Genomic DNA, 20,189 nt, shown 5'->3' with positions numbered 1-20,189 from the left:
ATACTGTATTCTATATATAGTACCAGTCAAATGTTTGGACACACGAATGGGAAAGTGTCCAAACTTTTGCCTGGTACTGCACTATAATATACACAAAGAATATCGGCCGATATATCGATATCAGCTTTTTTTACTCCCTAATATCGGTATCGGCCCCACCCAGATCGAGTCCACCACGCGAGAGCTTCATCTGGAGGATTCGCCGCTGGAGCTGAAGATCCATGCGCTGGATTCAGAGGGTGATGCACGTTCAGATCCGCTCACTTTCATTGGGGTTTAGCTTGTATCGCCACTGACCAAAAACAGTACTTTGATTTATAACGTCATTGTGACTTTACATCTGTAAGGAAATAATTTTGTTGTGTTATACCATATCTGCATTATTTTCTAATGAAATGGAGAATGTGAAAGCATATCAGAAAGTGAATGCTTCTGTTCAGTTCACCTGTGCGCTGTATTCATGCTCCGCAGTGGCTTTATCTGATGAATGGTGTTGCATTCTTCAAAAGTTCTTTCCTCAGATCAAACCTTAAAATGAAGCATCTAGTTATCGTTTGTATTCATCCAAATAAAAGCTAATGATATAAACAAGTTGATTACAAACTAACATGCCATTTAAGATCTGCGGTTTTTTTTTGTGGTGTTTTTATTTATTTAAAAATACATGTAAACAAATTCTATGATTAGCATGCATTAAATGTCTTAAATTAAAATTCATTTTGATGTAGTTTTTTGGGCAGGATTTTTTAAATCATAATGGGGAAAAAGCATTATTTGAAAACAATTTACAAAATACATTGTTTGGAATAATATTTTATTATTTATATACTCTCTGTCATGGACAATACATTACTTAAAGTATCGGATCATTTTCTTTTTTTAATGACAAAACTGGGTTTGTTGAGGTTTATATATATATTTATATATTAAGGTGCGTACACTCACATGATTTTTTTATGATTAAACTTAAACCATTAGCACATTAGCACAAGTGATTAACGTTGAAAACATTAGCACAAGAGTGTATTTCTAAAAACGTGGAATTTAATTAGATCTGGAAACTAAATCTTATTTATATTTTTTCTTTAAAGGAACACAGTGTTTGCCATTAAGCATTATAAGATATAAGTTACCACGTGCATCGTTGTTATCTCTGCTTGCACGCTGCACACATGAAACTGATTTAGGCTTCCTGGATAACTCTGGCAGTGATGAAGGATTGTGTCATGTCGTTCATGTGCCGTCTGGGTCAAGTATTGCTCCTCCTGTCTTCAGGAAACACCTTCAGTACTCTTGCCAGTCTGCTGTTTGAGTGGACTGTAGTGAAGGACGCTGAGATGGCAGGCTTCCCCGACTCCTACAACACCCTGCGGTAAGAGCACACCTGTCAAATGATGACCAAATGAGGCTTTTGCTTTGATGATCCTGCTTTTTTCCAGTTTCCTCATGATTGACTATTTACAATTGAATATTCATAAACACGTTATGTTTTTCAGCCTATGGAGATGAAATTAATCTGGATTTCAGTGTAAACGCCAAAGGGTTTTTATCATTTAGCTGGGCTAGACACCATGTTTAAAAGGGGTAGTGCACCCAAAAATACAAATTCTGTCATTTAATCATCCTCGTTTGATTCCAAAGTTCTAAGACTTTGTTTTGTAGAACCCAAAAGGAGATATTTTGAAGAATGTTTCAACCGTTTTGTCCACAAAATGGAATTCAGTGGAGTCCAAAACAAGATTTTTCAAAATATCATCTTTTTATGAATGGAAGAAAGGAAGTCATGCGGGTTTGGAAAGACATGAGGGTGAGTAAATGATGAATTCAGATTTTGGGGTGAACTATCTTTTCCAAAAAACCATTCCTGGTGACAAATAAACCCCTGAAAATTAGACAGTCCAGCTGTCCTTCACGTCCTTGTTTTTAGTTTTATATAGCATCTGCTATGCCTATGTTCTGTTGTAACAAGCGTGAATGCTGGTGTAATGTTGAGCTGTCTGTCTGCAGGGTGCTGAGGTTTGCGGAGTCGGCCTACACTCCTCCTGCGTATATTTCTGAGATGGAGCGAGTGGGACATCAGGGAGATACCATCCTAGTTTCAGGAATCAAAACCGGCCATGCCAAACTCAAAGCCAAAATACAAGAAGCAATCTACAAGGTGTGTGTCACTTTTGTGATTGCTTTTACACGTCATACGAATAGATTTTTGTCCATATTATAGCATAGATATGAATATGTTAGTGTAAGTTCTGTTGAAGGTGTTTTTCTTTTGGTCGACTCTTCTAACTGTTTTTCAGGATGTTGGTGCTGCTGAAGTCAGATTGCTGATTCTGGAAAACATCCTTCTGAGTCCTGCATATGACGTTTATCTGCTTGCTGGCACCTCCATCCAATACAAAGTCCAGAAAATTCGGCAAGGAAAGATTACAGGTGAACTTGCACTAATTCAGCAATAAATAATTTTCTTTATTCGTTATTGCTGTGTGTTTTATATTATTAGCCAAAATTAATGAACTAAAGAGGCTGTAATCCATTGCTTAAAAAGATTTTCAAAATAAAATGAATAAAAGGGTCTAAACTGATTTAAATGAAAGCTGCTCTATTGAACTAGTGCCATTTAAACACTATGAGTGTGGAACTTCAGGAGCTGGATTGGACACCCTTGCTCTAGATTATCAAAACATTTGATATTGTTTTAATTAGGGCTGTCCTCGACTAAGGATTTGTCTGGTCAACTAGTAGTCGTTCATTTGAAGCATTAGTCGACTAATCGCACGTTTATTAATAAACCATTTAAATCATAATAATGAGCCTTTAATAGCCTACATAGCCTAATAAACGCTCAAGTACACGCATAAGGCTTGCCGCAGCGCACCGGCAGAAGTAATGATTATGAATGTGTCAGTGAAAAACAGTAAGGAGACTGCATTAACATTTTAATAATTAATAGATAAACTAGTGCTGTCTTTGTTCTCGGTTTAAGAGATGAAGCCTGCGACACTGACTCGTCATCTCCGCAGTACTGCTGCGCCTGTATGCATCAAGTTCACAGAGACCGAGACGGCAGAAAGAGCATCCTGTTTGCTTTCATTATTTTTCAAAAGCACAATGTTTTGTTGTTATTGTGAGTGCACACAAATAAACGTAGAGTCTTTACAGACTCGAAACATGTATTACTCTTATCTGTATGATCAAAAATGGCGGAGTATTTTAAGTGCAAGTGAGCATTTGATAGGCGAGCGTTTGGATGTCCTGTCCAATGTATTATCACATAGACCAGCCGTTAGCGATCTGCGTGACTTCGCCAATGTGGATTTTTATTTATTTATTTTTTTCTGCGACTTATAAAATGTTGGTCGACTATTAGGGGGCAGCCCTAGTTTTGATTTAAATATCGGGGGGAAAAAAGCGAATGGACCCAAACGTCTTTTTTGGGTTGGCCATGTTGGCTCTTATTGCAGTGGACATGCTTTGTCTGTTTCTGAGCGTGTCCTCCTCTCTTTCAGAGCTGTCCATGCCCTGCGATCAGTATGAGCTTCTCCTTCAGAACAGGGTGGTGGCCCCTCACGGAAACCCAGATGCCCCTGTGGCAAACCTGGACCGGAGCAGCTCGACCGTGTTTGCCCTTCAGCAGGGACACACCAACATCGTGCTGGACCACAAGAGTATCCTTCACACCAGCATCAAACTTACTGACAGTTCCCAGCTTCAGTAACGTTCTGAGATTCCACTCAACAACAGCAGTCTTTCATAAAGAGAGGGCTGTTTCTGTAGCATGGGATGTTTATTTGCATCAGTCGCTTTGATAACTTTATTCTGAGGTTTCCTTCATTCTGAATGTCAAGGTCTGGGGATGCAGGGCGCTTCCCGACTTCCCAACAGCACCATCTATGTCGTGGAGCCTGGATACTTGGGTTTGTCTCTTCACTAGCTTTGCATGATTTGTTATCTTATTATTGACAACTTGCAGTCTTAGTAACGAGTAAATGAATAACACTTTTGAGTGCAATTGATTGAAATAGTGTAATGAAAGGCTATTTTGTTGTCATGTCGACTAGCATTCAAGATTCATCCTGAGGATCGCTGGGTCCTTGAGACGGGGAGGAAATATGAGATCTTCATTGAAGTGTTTGATAAGTCAGGTCACAAGATTTACCTGTCTGATGTAAGTCAAGTTTGGATGCATGTTTAAAATGTCTTTGGTTTGGATTATTTTCAATGTCGTGAAATTAAATTAATCCTCTTCTCATTTCGTTATTAGTGGAGAGGTATCTGAAAAGTTAGTCACTAGTTAAATTAAAGGGTTAGTTCACCAAAAATGAAACTTTTGTCTTCATTTACCCATCCTCATGATGAAGATATTGAATAAAATTCTCTCATCATTTTTGACTATCCATTGGCAATATAAAGAAGCATACAGGAGCTCAAAGGCTCCTACAGTGCAGTTTATCATGGGTAGGAAATAAAAGGGGTAAAATATTTCAATAAACATTTCATTCAAATATGCAATATGTCAAACCATTAACCCTTTAGCGGGAAAGAAATTCCCATCTTGTGGTAGTTTTTTAAAATTATTAAGCATTCATGTTTTCACAGAATATCCGTATAGAAACCACGTTCCCTACAGAGTACTTTGAGGTTCTGGACTCGTCTGTTAATGGATCTTATCACCATGTGAAAGCTTTGAAGCGCGGTCAGACCATCATTGATGGCACGCTGGAAGCGGTTGTTGATCAAGTAGGTCTTTGTCTCCTGTTGAAGACATTAGCTGACGCTGATGTAGTTCATTGTAACCTCATTTGTGTCTTCAGACAGGAAGTGTCCACGCGCTCTCTGTTCCTGTGCGTAATGAGCAGGATGTGGAGATCTACGACCCCATCGTCCTCGCTCCCGCCATCCTCACATTCCCATGGCAGCCTAAAGAGGGAGCGTACCAGTACACCATCAAGGTGTCTGACCGGGTTCCTTTCTTTCATCAGACATTAACGTCTAATTGCATGAGTAGGACCCTATGAAATCAGTTTCATGATTTTCCTTTTTTTTTTTTACAGTTTAAATTGTTCCAAATTCCATTTTTGTCTGTAAAAATTTTTCTGAATTCAGTTTTTTTCCGTTTTTTTTCTAGACTGTTTTACTGGTTAGATACAATTTTATTCATCAAAAAGCATGTCTAATTAATTAAAGTCATGAAACTTACAATATAAAATGGCAATTTATTAAAAGTTTAACAAAAATTTAATTTTTAAGGCCCTATGAAGTATGTTTTAATAATAATTTTTATTAGTAGTAGTCAAGGTTATTTTCGTAAACGAAAACTAAAACTAAGACTAAAACGATTGATGGAAAAACAATTTCGTAAACTGAAATAAAATAAAAATGTCGAAATAATTGAAAAACTAAAACGAAACTAAACTAACAACAGTTATTGAAAAGCAACATGATAATTAACAGAAAAAAAGATGAGAATGCGCATCCTTTCTGTAAACAACACAAAACTTTAGCCAAGCATCTTGTGATTACTCTGCCAGGCTTTTGAACAAATGTGCATTGGCTAAATCACATCATACACACGCTTATAATTCTTCATGAATGAAAAGAACATTCAAATATAAGCCTTTACTGTTAAATGCGATTGCCGTTATTATTGAATTTCATTAGTCCCAGTTTTGATTGTGGTGTCTTGCTCACTTTTCCGTGAACAGCCGTGCATCAGTTACAATATCATGATTATGGTTAAATAAGAAAAGACATATAACCAAATCAGGCTACATTTATTTTCATACTAAATATCTCAACACACATCATTGGATATGACATTAAGCGTGACTTGTGTAGATTAATTTAGTAAAAAAAAAAGGCTTGCCTGCTTTCTTTGGCGTATATTTGTATACTTTTACTATCTAATCAATCTCAGCATGCGTTAATTTTGTGTCGCTATATGTTTGCCTCACAAAGGTTAAATTATGCCTACCTCTTTCTTTGGCCTGTGCTCTGGAAGTGATCTGTTAATTCTGCTGAACTTTAATTAAAACTGAAACTAAACTATATAAAAACTAAATAAAAATACGTTCACAAAATAAAAACTAAACTAAAACTAACAAAAATATGAATGAAACTAATAAAAACGAAACAGAATTTTATAGCAAATTTGAAAACTATATTAAAATAAAACGAATTTAAAAATTCAAAACTATAATAACCTTGGTAGTAGTAGTACTATCATTATATTAAGTAATTTCGGTCACTGTTTCTTCAAGTTATAGCGAGCCTGTATTTTGACGGGTTGCTGTGAAGATCTTTAGGTTTCTGTTTATGATATGACGATAGTTTTACTCAAAAGAAATGGTCAAATGCTGATGAAGTGACTCTCAGAGCAGTTCTAGAGATTGTTTGTGTTCAGGTGCTCTTATATTGAGTATATAGAGGCTGAAAACACAAGCGAGCGTCCCGTGCTTCAGTGTGTGTGTAGTAAAGGAAACATTCACAAAGAGATGCGCAGAACATGCAGGGTTTATATTTAAAACGTTTTTTTTGGGCTTAATATTCACAGACACTAGTCCATATCGCATAGATTTAAGCATATTGACCTACTTTTGATTTATTCATCCAAAATTTGGCAAATTCCGTGACTTTCCACGTTATACAGTAAATTCCATTTTTATGACTGGATTCCGTCCGCGTTTTCCGCATCACAGGGCCCTACATGAGAGGAAATAAAGTTTGAATCTATTTTTCCGCGTGTGGTTGGATCTGTACGTTATTGTGATGTTGCCTCTGTTTCAGGCGACTGGGGGAAGTGGCAACTTCAGCTGGTCGTCCACTAACTCAGCAGTCGCCACAGTCACAGTGAGAGGCGTGATGACCACGGTCAGAGATGTTGGAGTCAGTGTGATTTACGCCCATGACATGAGAAACCCGCTGCACTACGGAGACATGAAGGTGATGCCAGCAATCGTGCTCGTACAAGTGTGACCCTGGAGCACAAAACCAGTCATAAGTAGGGTTGCAAAGGGGTGGAAATTTTCCAGTAAATTTCCGGAAACTTTCCAAAAATCCCTGGAATATTCCAAAACATCCTGGAAAGTTTCCCAAATTTCTGGAATGTTTCCGAAATTTTATGGAAATTTTCCACCTTTTTGCAACCCTTGTCATAAGTAGTACAGGTATATTTGAAGCAATAGCCAAAAATACATTGTATGGGCCGTTGTATCTCGGCCAAATATTGTCCTATCCTAACAAACCATACATCAATGTATGTACAAACATTTATTCAGCTTTCAGATGATGTATAAATCTCAATTTCCCAAAATTGACCCCTTATGACTGGTTTTGTGGTCCAGGCTCACGAATGAGGATTGTTTTAAATACCTGTTATGGATTGAATATTCCAGGATTGACCGAGCGAGTGTAGTGTAAATGTTGAGCTAACCCGCTGTGAGCTGCTGCTGCAGGTGTATGTGATCGAGCCGGTGGGGATGGAGTTCAGCCCGTGTGTGGTGGAGGCCTGCGAGGGCTTGAGTCTGGACCTGCCGCTGCGAATCTTCGGTCAGCTGGCCGGAGAGAGAGTGACCCTCAGTGACTGCTCTCACTTTGACATGCAGGTGGACATGGAGAGTCACGGCGTCTTTCAGCTGCTGGAGGGTGAGCTGAGTTGATGCTAGATAAGTGGATTTTAGGTTAAGGTTTAAGATTTTGAAGATGAGCTTCCATAGAGCAAAAGTACAGTTAGGAGGGCTGTCGAAATAGCGCTGACCGAAGGAAGCCTGTTAGTAGAGTAACAGACAAATATTAAAGGGTTCATTCACGCAAAAATTAAAATTCTGTCATCCTTTACTCACCTACATGTCATTCCAAACCCGTAAGACTCTCGTTCCTCTTCAGAACACAAATGAAGATATTTGTAATTAAATCTGAGAGATTTCTGTTCCTCCATTGACAGTCTACACAACTGCCACTTTGACACCATATGGGTTGTGCAGTTTAGTCCAAATCGCTTTATGAACAGTTTTAATTTAGGCTTTTATTCAGATATAAACCTTCATCAACGCACACACTGGTTATAGCAATTGGAAGCTCAACCTATGAGATTTTTTATTACGAGTCGAGCAAGTATGGTTGAGCTTCTGTTTATGTTTCCTGATCAATGTGAATAAAAGCCTAAATTAAATCTGTTCATAAAACAATTGAGTCTCTTCAGAAAATTTAGACTAAACAGCACAATTCATATGGATTAGTTTTACAATCTCTTTATTAATTTTTGAAGTGGTATTTGTGTAAACTGTCAATGGAGGGACAGAAATCTCTCAGATTTAATTGAAAATGTGTTTATTTGTGTTCCGAAGATGATCGAAAGTCTTATGGTCGTATTATGCAGGGATGCAAACTTGTCACCTTTCCGCGAAATTTGCCATTTTGAATTCAAAATGGGTCATTTGTGTGATTCGTGTAGATCCGGTGAGTTTTTAAATTTGGGGGTTGGGGGTGGGGGCGGGTGGTCCTTTCTCATCTCAATTCTGTACCCGCTCTAACTCACCCGCTATCAAACGGTCCTGCTTGTTATTTGTGTGTGTGTGTGTGTGTGTGTGCGCACGCGCTCTGGCTTCGCAAGTTTACGTAGTTATACACATTCGCAGATCTTCCCATTATAACAAAATGAAAAGAAAGCATACACGATGTACTGTGTCGCAGTATTGGAAATATTTCAGTTTTAAACCATGAAGGCGAGCCAATGGATATCACACAAACAACGTGCAAACTGTGTGCAAGAGTCACGCCGGTGAACGTCAGTCAATTCACTATGCAGAAAGTGAAAGTAAAAAAAATCTGACGCTGCATTAACGGCGCATATTCTCTCAGAGACAATGAGAGCCGAAGGGGTGCGCATCTTTGTCAACTTTTTCACCCCTGATGAGTTTGCATCCCTGTTATGGAAAGCATCTGCTCCTAATTTGGGTCACTTATGTTCATTTGGAAATGCAATGTGTGTCAACCATCTTCCCATACTTGTAATGAGAAGTGCTTGTCTTAGCTTAAAGCTTAAAGGGCTTCCTGTGGTTTTCTGTCAAAATAAAAGTCTGATGGTTTAATGCTTGCAATTACGATTTGTACCAGAAAAATCACAATTGGATTTTTTAAGCTTTCTTTAATGGTAGAGCCCTAGGTGTCTCCCAATAACAGGACCATCTCTGAATTAAGAAATCGGTAGCATTTGATAATTACAGACAGGTCACAGTTGGCATTGAACTCTGCAGGAAGGTGGATCTTCGGGAACAGGATTGGGCACCACTGCTTAGTTAAGTCATCATGTGTGAAAACGAATAACAGACTGAGTGTGTAATTCATCGTGAAATATGAACATGGCAAATGTCTCACAAGCTGTTCGGACTTGGTTTCAGAATCAGAATCAGAAGAGCTTTATTACCAAGTATGTTTACACACACAAGGAATTTGACTTGACGACAGGAGCTTCCAGTGCAGAAGAAAGTACAAACATAGTGCAGACATACATAGGGATAACACAGTAGGGATGTAATATAAAACTAATAAAAAAAAAAACATTAAATAATGTACTATATACAGAAATAGAAGTATAGGGAAAATGTAATTGTTTAGATGAATGCACAAATATGTTATTAGTGTGCAGATATGTTATTTAATTAATTATAACTAGTTATGATTAATTATTCATATTTCCCATGAGCTGATTCGTTACATAGTTGTGATGGACGATGTATAATTATGAAAGATTAATTGTTCAGGCTGAATATAGCCTGCGGGGAAAAAACTCAGTGTTCAGAGTGTGACTGATTTCAATGTTTGTTTGCAGATTTAACAATGTCATGTAATTCATTTTGAAGTCTGTGTATAGTTGTAGTATTTTGAGCATTTGTGTGTCTTCAGGTCGACTTCCCCCAGGTCAGGGCCACTGCAGCGGGGTCAGAGTTAAGGCCTTGACCCCTGGTTACACCAACCTATTGGTTAGCTACACCCATAGTAATGTTCACCTCAGCGCAAAGATCACCATTGCTGCCTACCCCCCTCTCAGGGTGAGTGTTTTAATACGCTGTGCTCTGAAACTGGAGGAGGATCAGTGGGCATCGTTATCACGAGCAGTGATTTGATTGCCATGCATGTTTTCTTTGACAGCCGATTGACCCCGTGTCTGTGGCAGTGGTGACGTTAGGCTCCTCTAAAGACATGACGTTTGAAGGAGGCCCCCGGCCCTGGATCCTAGAGCCCTCCAAGTTCTTCAGAAACCTGACGGCTGAGGACCACAGCAGCGTCGCGCTGTCTCTGTACGGACCCGCCTCGCGTACATACTCCAGACATTTGGTCAGAGCCACATGCAGAGCTCTGGGAGAACAGGTCAGAGGAGCCTGTGATGTCATATCCTGTGGACTAGCCACTAGTGTTCATTTTGTCAGCCATTTTTCATTTAGTCTTAAGGTGTGTCCCAAATCACATACTTATGCACTATTCTATGACGTTTTGTAGTATAAATAGTGCGAGTAGTGTGTTCACACTGAAAATTCCAAAAAGAAAAAGTGCACTTTAAATACCCGGATGATGCACTTAAATAACCAAAGAGGAAGTGTGGGATGTTGGATACTTCATGCACTCAACTGTTGCAGCTTTAATTACGTAGTGAAGGGGGAGGGGCTATCAGATTCCGATTATGAATGACAGAATAACCTTATATAATTCATACTATTACATGGTTGAGTACATAGTGCATAAGTACATAGTGTATGAGTGCATAGTATATAGTGCATCATTTGGGACACAGCTTTAGTCTTTTAAATTAGTAGTCTTAGTCCTGTGTCGAATTTTTAATTATTGTCATATTTAGTCAACCTTGTCCTGTTTTTGTTTAGTCAAGTTTTGGTCGACTATGATTAGTCAATGAAAACTTAGTCACATTTTCGTCATGCTGTATAATGGTAAAACTGATAAAAATTATTTTTGCTCAAAATTATAATCATAATGTTGCCATTTGAGAAATTAATTTTTGCATTTCAGGTATTGCACTTTCACCAGTCAGCACAAATCAATAGATTGTCAACTCGTACACATGGTTTATTTACCTTACCTATTGTACTGATTTTATGATGAGCTATTTATTATATATATTAATATCAAAGCCTTAGTCTATGCACTCTCTCTGTCTACATTATGAATACTGGTTAAAAAAAATGTAACAGTGAAATTCCTAATATTAATTCCAATAACTCCAAATTGCAATAATGTTCCTCTATTAAAACAACAGCGGTTGAGTAAGTGCATTTATTCAGCAACCACAATCGCAAACAATATAGTCGAGATCTCATGACAGAACAAACACAGACTGGCTGAATTACACTTTCATTTAATCCGAACATCTCGCATGGAGATGGCTAATATCCTTAACAAAACACCGGGCAGAAAATGTATCCTTTTAACAGAGAAGCTCTGATTTGGGGACTTGAACTCTTGATATCTGGCAACCGCACACATGAAAGCTTACGTAGTAGAGGCATGTACAGCAGTCCGCAATAACATTTTGTCGTCTCTTTTTTTTCTTATTAAAATAAAAAGAGATTTGGGTAAAGTTTAAATTTTTTAAAAATGCATTTTAGTCTTGTCTTTTATCATCAACGATATTGCATGTTGATATAGTCACTGTAATCGTTTATTGACCTTATTGTCGTCTTGTCATCGTCTCGTTTTAGTCATGGGGGAAAAAAGCTCGTTTCGTATTCGTTTTAAAAACGACTCGTTTCAATGATTCAGAGTCGACTCTTTCTTTTGAGAGACAATAACTTTATACACGGTGCACTTTCAGATTTAAAACTTTGCAGGATGTTTTCATTCACTTAGAGCTGTGTTACACACTGCATGAAAGGTCATTTTCAAAAATCTATAATAGGGGCACTTTAACGAAATGAATGAACACTACTATCCTCTAGGAATGTTGACTGATATGCTTGAAATACTCAAATAATTGTGGCTTCGCAGGTCTTAGCAGTGACGGTTGGAAACCAGCCCACCGTGACGAACCCCTTCCCTGCTGTGGAGCCGGCTGTGGTGAAGTTTGTGTGCGCACCTCCGTCACGTCTCACACTGACGCCCATCTACCTGAACCCTCAGCTGGATGTGTCCTGCCCTCTGCTGCAGCAGAACAAACAAGTGGTAAGCGCTCAAACTCTCAGACATATAGATGTAGTCTTATTATGACAGGAAGTTCAGGAGCGTTTGTGCTTGTTCTGTAGGTGCCTGTTTCCAATTATCACAACCCAGAGCTGGATGTGGCGGCCTTTGACCAGCAGGGCAGGAAGTTTGATAACTTCAGCTCTTTGAGTGTGATCTGGGAGTCCTCCAAAGTTTCCCTGGCGAGCATCGAACCAACCATGCCCATGCAGCTACACATACATGAGGACGACAACAAACAGCAAAAACTCCACGGTACCTCACACTGATTACTTCAGACCATTGAGAATTATGAAATATAAGTATGTATTAGGAATAGATGGTATGAAAAAATCATATTACTTTTAACAGTGTATCGCATAACAGCATATATCACAATTAGGGATGTCACGGTGAGGAAATTTTAAACTTGTGACAAAACCAGTATTACTGGTAACACCAGGGGCTTTGGGCTCTTTCACTTTCACTTTTGAATTTGTGATCTTGGTGTCACATTTTACAAGAAAACATAATTGTCTGTTGCACTTACATTTACGCACCTTTCACTGACTAAAACAAATACTTGAAAGATGGATTCGTTATTATTCTAAATGAAAAGCACAGCAATACAACATTACAATGACAAACTAGCTTATAATGTTTATTAACAAAAACGAATAAGACGAGGCATGGCACACACCACATGCTGTATTATATATTGACTAATAAATTACAGAAAGTTTAGCAAACACTGTGTACACAATGTAGTGTAACATCATGTAAATAGCAAAAGTCAACAGGCTTTTCAAAATGAAAACAAAAAGAAAATTAAAACTAAACTGTATGTGGTGACAGTGCTTGCATCGTTTATTTATTTATTAATTTTTTTGCCAAAGAAAACCATCATATTCACCTTCTCTGGTTTAAGAAGTGATCTTTTAATATCAAAATATCGCCAAACAGGCACTTACTTTTTGCTTGGAAACCGAATCCTCTGCCATTGTCTTGTCAGTATTCGCGTCATTTACATTTTACGCTGCGAGTATAAACCAGGCTATACACCTGAAGCGCTCTCACTCTCTTCATGCGACTCCTGCTGCACTAATATATACATGACCATTGTGTATGAAGTTCTTTAAAAATGGAAATTAAATTGAACTGCATATTTATTGTAGTTCACACATTTCTACTGTCACACAATCTTATACCATCACACCGCTCAGCCCTAATGCTCATATGTATGCATGTGATGTTTTCCACAGGTCATCAGACGGTTCTCGTCCATCGTGAATCAGGCGTGGCAGCCATCACTGTGACCGCAGTCGGCTATCAAACGTCCCATCTAGAGGCAGCAGCCGTTCTGAGTGGAGTGAGTTAATCTTTAGTATCCCATGAAAAGCTCAGCCTGTTTACACAATAGTTTAGTGCAGGCTCAAATTCAGATTTTTTTTTTTAATGAAATTGATTTTCAAACCCCCACCAAGTCTGCAGTAAAATGGAATAGGTGTTATATTCCATCACAAGTCATGAGCAAACGAGTTGGTCGAATATTATTTTAGAGTTAGCAGAGTTCAAGATACTAAAAAACAAACAATAGTGTACACTTATTAATGTGTTTATTTTTGTTGGCCGTTTTTTAAAAATTAGAATGACCATGGCAAACCTAAAGAATATTTATAATGTTGATATGACATTGAGGTATGCATAATTAAAATGTAAAGTCTCTGCGACAGCTCCAGCTCTGACGCATGGAGTAGTATTTGAGTGTTCAAAATCGTTCACTCATGGCTGATCTAGTTCACTATTGAACTGATATGGTACACTATTGAACTGATCTAGTTCACACTTGAACTGATCTAGTGCACTGTTGAACTGATCTAGTGCACTGTTGAACCGATCTAGTGCACTGTTGAACTGATCTTATTCACAGTTGAACTGATCTTATTCACAGTTGAACTGATCTAGTGCACTGTTGAACTGATCTAGTGCACCGTTGAACTGATCTTGTTCACCATTGAACTGATCCAGTTCACCATTGAGCTGATCCAGTTCACCATTGAACTGATCCGGTGCACCATTGAACTGATCCGGTGCACCATTGAACTGATCCAGTTCAATATTGAACTGATCCAGTGCACTGTTGAGCTGATCTAGTGCACTGTTGAACTGATCTCGTTCAATATTGAACTGATATGGTGCACTGTTGAACTGATCTAGTTCAATACTGAACTGATATGGTGTACCATTAAACTGATCTGGTGCACCGTTGAACTGATCTAGTTCACCGTTGAACTGATCTAGTTCGCTATTGAACTGATATGGTGCGCTATTATTGAACTGATCTAGTGCACTGTTGAACTGATCTTGTTCACAGTTGAACTGATCTAGTGCACGGTTGAACTGATCTAGTGCACTGTTGAACTGATCTTGTTCACAATTGAACTGATCCGGTGCACCATTGATCTGATCCGGTGCACCGTTGAACTGATCCAGTTCAATATTGAACTGATCTGGTGCACTGTTGAACTGATATGGTGCACTGTTGAACTGATCTCGTTCAATATTGAACTGATATGGTGCACTGTTGAACTGATCTAGTTCAATATTGAACTGATATGGTGCACCATTGAACTGATCCGGTGCACCGTTGAACTGATCCAGTTCAATATTGAGCTGATCTAGTGCACTGTTGAACTGATATGGTGCACTGTTGAACTGATCTCGTTCAATATTGAACTGATATGGTGCACCATTGAACTGATCCGGTGCACCGTTGAACTGATCCAGTTCAATATTGAACTGATCTGGTGCACTGTTGAACTGATATGGTGCACTGTTGAACTGATCTCGTTCAATATTGAACTGATATGGTGCACCATTGAACTGATCCGGTGCACCGTTGAACTGATCCAGTTCAATATTGAACTGATCTGGTGCACTGTTGAACTGATATGGTGCACTGTTGAACTGATCTCGTTCAATATTGAACTGATATGGTGCACCATTAAACTGATCTGGTGCACCGTTGAACTGATCTAGTTCACCGTTGAACTGATCTAGTTCGCTATTGAACTGATCTGGTGCGCTATTAAATTGATATGGTGCGCTATTATTGAACTGATCTAGTGCACTGTTGAACTGATCTAGTTCACTATTGAACTGATATGGTGCACCATTGAACTGATCTAATGCACCGTTGAACTGATCTAGTGCACAGTTGAACTGATCCAGTTCACCGTTGAACTGATCTTGTTCAATATTGAACTGATATGGTGCACCGTTGAACTGATCTAGTTCGCTGTTGAACCGATCTAGTTCGCTATTGAACTGATCTGGTGCGCTGTTAAATTGATATGGTGCGCTATTATTGAACTGATCTAGTTCACTATTGAACTGATATGGTGCACCGTTGAACTGATCTAGTGCACCGTTGAACTGATCCAGTGCACCGTTGAACTGATCCGGTTCACCGTTGAACTGATCCGGTGCACCGTTGAACTGATCTGGTGCGCCATTGAACTGATATGGTGCGCTATTTAACCTATCTAGTTCGCTATTTGACTCATCTGGTGCTCTATTGACTAGATCTAATTCACTATTGAACTGATCTAGTTTTATGGTGCACTATTGAACTGATATAGTACAGTATTGAATGAGCGAACATGAGTAATTTTGGACACTGCAGCAGGGTGAACAATGGGAGTCACTTCCTGTTCCAGAATTGACTCTTTAGGAGTCGATTCTCTATTACGACTCTAGAATAGTCAGCCAGCAACCAATTGCATGAAATTGACTAGTTGGTTTGTCTAGTACAATGAATCTTTGGTTTAGATTAAGCATCGAACCAAACGTGAACACCGCCTGAGGCTCAGGGAGTGGCTGAACTGCCGTTTTTGGAGAACTCAAGTAGTTTCGTTTCCTCAGCAGGACGATGCTCTCTAACCCCACACGCCAGCCCACACCATCACTACAGTTACTGTTGCCAACAACAAAACTAACCGACACAGGAAGCTGAAATGGTGATACCTCAAAATGATGCCGCTGTTCAAACACCTTGCCAGCTACTTTCTAACTGAGCCTCAAGTTAATTTGAAAGGCTCTTCATGGGCAGCAACTCCTTTTTATGGGCACACATTAGTGCCACATATATAATCTTATTCTTGTCCTAATCGTATTAGCATGTTGCCAAGTTAACAATAATTATGAGGATAATTCCTCTTATTTGTACATATTCAGTAGGGATGTAAAAATATTATCAATACCGTGGTATCACAATAGCAAAACAATATCATTGTGGTCACATGACGATATGAAATGATAGGTCTTCCAGGCAAAAAAAATTTGTGTTTAAAATATTTAAACTTATTATTCTAACATAAAAATGTCTTTAAAGTTGTGTTTTGACAGATACTGTGCCAAAGCATAAATTACCCAAACGAACTAAAACCGAAAGCACAATATGGCTTAATCCCTTCATCAAATCTGTTTTTGCTGCATGTTTCAAAGCGAAGTGCACACTTCTTTCAGGCGATCAGCTCGTGATCCGGTGTTTTCCGTGCCTCAGAACGGCTCCGTTCACACTGAATGAATGCGGTGAACTCGTTTATTGTGATCCGGTGTTTTCCACGCCTCAGAACGGCTCCGTTCACTGAATGATTGTGATCCGGTGTTTTCCGTGCCTCAGATCGGCTCCTTTCACACTGAATGAATGCAGTGAACTCGTTTATTGTGATCCGGTGTTTTCCGCGCCTCAGAACGGCTCCGTTCACACTGAATGAATGTGGTAAACTCGTTTATTGTGATCCGGTGTTTTCCACGTCTCAGAACGGCTCCGTTCACACTGAATGAACGCGGTGAACTCGTTTATTGTGATCCGGTGTTTTCCGTGTCTCAGAACGGCTCTGTTCACACTGAATGAATGCGGTGAACTCGTTTATTGTGATCCGGTGTTTTCCGCGCCTCAGAACGGCTCCGTTCACACTGAATGAACGCGGTGAACTCGTTTATTGTGATCCAATGTTTTCCGTGCCTCAGAACGGCTCTATTCACACTGAATGAACGCGGTGAACTCGTTTATTTCACGTGCTGTGAGTTTAGCGAGCATTTGGGAACGCAACATATCAGTTAGGCTTTATTTTCGCTGCAGATGATTACAGCATTTCACTAGATTTGTAGTGAGATGCTCAAGTGTAGAAATTAGGAAAGAAGTAAAGTATTGTAATTTCCCTACTGTAGTGTAAAGCAAAAATAATATACCTATGAAATATTCATTTTCATTTATTTTACAGTGCAATTGATTTACAATATATGGCTTTTACTATCATAGGTATAACAATAATATAAAATTGTTGTTATTATATTCTAATTTGTTTGGCTCCCTAAAACACCAGTGTGAATGTAATTTAGACTGAGACAGTATATCACAAATAAAAAGAGGGTTGAGTCCCCTTTAAAGTTCAGGTACAAGTTAATTCGCTGACCTTTTTCTGACTTAAGAAAAGTTAAGAACATGGGTTGCAGCTCTTAATTTTGAACTCTCAAAGTGCATCATATAGTATAATTCAACTTTAAAATGTACAAAGTTTATAATTTTTTTCCAATTCTTCATTTGTCTTGTAAAAAAAATAAATAAATTTCTTCATTTGTCTTTTTATTTTTAAATATTGCAATAAATATCGTATTGTGGACTTCATATCGCAATATTATCGTATCGTGAGATTTTGATATTGTTACATCCCTAATATTCAGTCATTATTGAGCTTGATTCTGAAGTTGAGCTCTGATTGATGTGTGTAATGTTCACGTGTGAGTTAGTTTGATCCTCTGAGCCCCGTCTCCGCCACGCTTGACCTGCTGTTAGTTGAGGACGTGAGGGTGACCCCTGACACCATTACCATATACAACCATCCCGATGTGACGGTAAGCTCACACACATGCCTGATAGCTCTGGATGGTCTGGAAGAGTGTGTCTGGTGTGTGTGTGACACCTGGTGCTGGGGTTTTCTCCTCTGCAGGCGGATCTGATTCTGCAGCAGGGCTCAGGGTATTTCTACGTCAATGCGAGCGTCGGGGGAATCGCAGACGTCACGTTCCAGGAGTCCCAGGGAATCGCTCAGGTAATGCTCAATAGATAAGCTCTGTCAGTGGTATTTGTGGCATGTTGTTTACAACAAAAACTGTTTCCGCATAGCATGAAGAAGAAGATCTGAAATAGCTCATTTTGTCCAGTGGTGTGGTACAAATTTCAACCTTGTTTTAGGAAGAAAAGCAAATCACATGTGTTGCCAGGGGTTTAGGGGATCATAGACCTGTATCTATTCAATCTATTCTCATTAAACAAGTGTGGAAGGCCCATACATCTCTGCTCTAGAGTACAGCAAAGGATTTACTTTTACAGTAGACTTGAAAAATAAATGTATGGTTTTATTCTAACATGTACAAGCCAGGTATTGGAAGTGTTCAGCTTAAATTTCAGCTTGTCGTTTTGTGAAAAATACAATGAAAGTTCAAATTTGTCAGTAAAACTTTTAAGGTGAGACTTTCTGTCTGGTTTTTCTTTATGCAAACAATTCCTTCCCTTTTGAAAAAGTCGAATGTTTAAATGTAGTGAATGAACTATAATAATAATAATGAACTATATTTAAAAAAAACTTTACATGCAATTAAATATTAATGAAAAAAATTTGTCTACTGAAAAAATTTACTTTGTAATAATATCAAATTAAGTTTTACTTTTATTTTTTTAATCATTGTTTCAATAATGTTTTTTTGTGCTTTAAAAAGTAGTTATTTCGATGTGTTGACTAACATATTAAATCACATGAAAAGTACTTTTTATTTTTTTACTTAATTTTAAGTGTATTGTGTTATTCTATGTTAAACTTAATATATTTCAAATGCACTGAATTACAACTTCATTACAAATGTTTAATTTTAAATAGGTTTAAATACATGACATACAAGTTTCATTAGAAATTACATTTTTATTTAACATACATGTTTGTTCAGTACAAATGTCAGTACATTTGAATCATATTTCAACGATAGTGGAATAAAAAAAAAACTCTTAAGTTCAACAATTTGATTCTAATATAAATTTACACTATGATACCGTTTCATTTAATTGCAATAAATATTCAATTTTAGGTGTCCAAAAACATTACATTCAGTTCACATTTAAATACAGTATATTGTGTAAAGTATTCTTTATTCCTTTATTCTTAAACATATTATTTATTCCTTTGACAGACAATTGAACTTTACACCGACATGTCTGTTTTACTTATTTTTTTATTATAATTTTTTTTTTACTGAGAAATAAAAGTTATTTTCTTTGGAATCTGTCAATAAAGCTTAATTTATGTTGAACCTGGAGCATTACTTCAACACAATATTTCAAAAATCCATACATTAGTCACATTTTCTAGTATGTCCAGTCATTGTTAAGGCTGGTGATTGCTGTCTGTGATATCGGTGTATTAAAATGACAAAGAAAAAAAAATATTACACTTACTGCTACTTGCAATGACTTCTGTTGAGCCTTACAGCTGACTACACAATATTAGTTGTTAATAGCTGGTTTCTTCTGTGGGCTAGTTTGAATGTAATCTCATTTGGTTGTGACTCAGGTGGTCCCGGCTCAGGCGGGGGTCTTGCAGGTGATGGTTCATGACCTTTGTCTGAACTTCCCTTCTCCTGCTACGGCTACGGTTCACATCTCTGATATTCTGGAGGTTTATGTGCGTGTGGTCGACAAGGTTGGTGACATCCGATCAAAAAAAAAAAAAAAGACCTTGAATCATTCATATGTTAAAATATATTAAAATAAATAAACGGAAACAAATCCGTTTCGAAATTCCATGCATGTGCATTTTATAATTGTTTATAAAAGGATTTTGAAATCAGAAATAAAATTCAGACGACACATTCATTTCAGGTGGAGATCGGCAAGTCAGTCAAAGCATATGTTCGGGTTTTGGATGGCAACAAGAAGCCTTTCCTGTCCAGATATTTCTCTGTCATGA

General features: G+C 38.1%; 1 protein-coding gene across 1 annotated transcript in view; it reads left to right on the top strand.

Annotated features, from left to right (window-relative positions):
- LOC107736952 (nuclear pore membrane glycoprotein 210-like) overlaps positions 1-20,189 on the top strand; it is a 44,447-nt gene that overhangs the window by 4,075 nt on the left and 20,183 nt on the right. Inside the window, 19 exon segments of the mRNA XM_016548339.1 lie at positions 125-239; positions 1,276-1,372; positions 2,008-2,158; positions 2,298-2,430; positions 3,507-3,665; positions 3,846-3,914; positions 4,059-4,165; positions 4,597-4,737; positions 4,812-4,949; positions 6,784-6,939; positions 7,452-7,641; positions 9,901-10,046; positions 10,147-10,365; positions 11,995-12,168; positions 12,249-12,441; positions 13,428-13,534; positions 17,980-18,084; positions 18,180-18,281; positions 19,794-19,922. Of these exon segments, the coding sequence (XP_016403825.1) occupies positions 125-239; positions 1,276-1,372; positions 2,008-2,158; positions 2,298-2,430; positions 3,507-3,665; positions 3,846-3,914; positions 4,059-4,165; positions 4,597-4,737; positions 4,812-4,949; positions 6,784-6,939; positions 7,452-7,641; positions 9,901-10,046; positions 10,147-10,365; positions 11,995-12,168; positions 12,249-12,441; positions 13,428-13,534; positions 17,980-18,084; positions 18,180-18,281; positions 19,794-19,922 (2,631 nt within the window).

Source organism: Sinocyclocheilus rhinocerous, unplaced genomic scaffold, assembly GCF_001515625.1.
Source record: "Sinocyclocheilus rhinocerous isolate Xijiao unplaced genomic scaffold, SAMN03320098_v1.1 scaffold554, whole genome shotgun sequence".
NCBI classification, from domain to species: domain Eukaryota; kingdom Metazoa; phylum Chordata; class Actinopteri; order Cypriniformes; family Cyprinidae; genus Sinocyclocheilus; species Sinocyclocheilus rhinocerous.
Note: the sequence above shows the minus strand (reverse complement) of the source record. Positions and strands in the feature narration are given on the sequence as shown.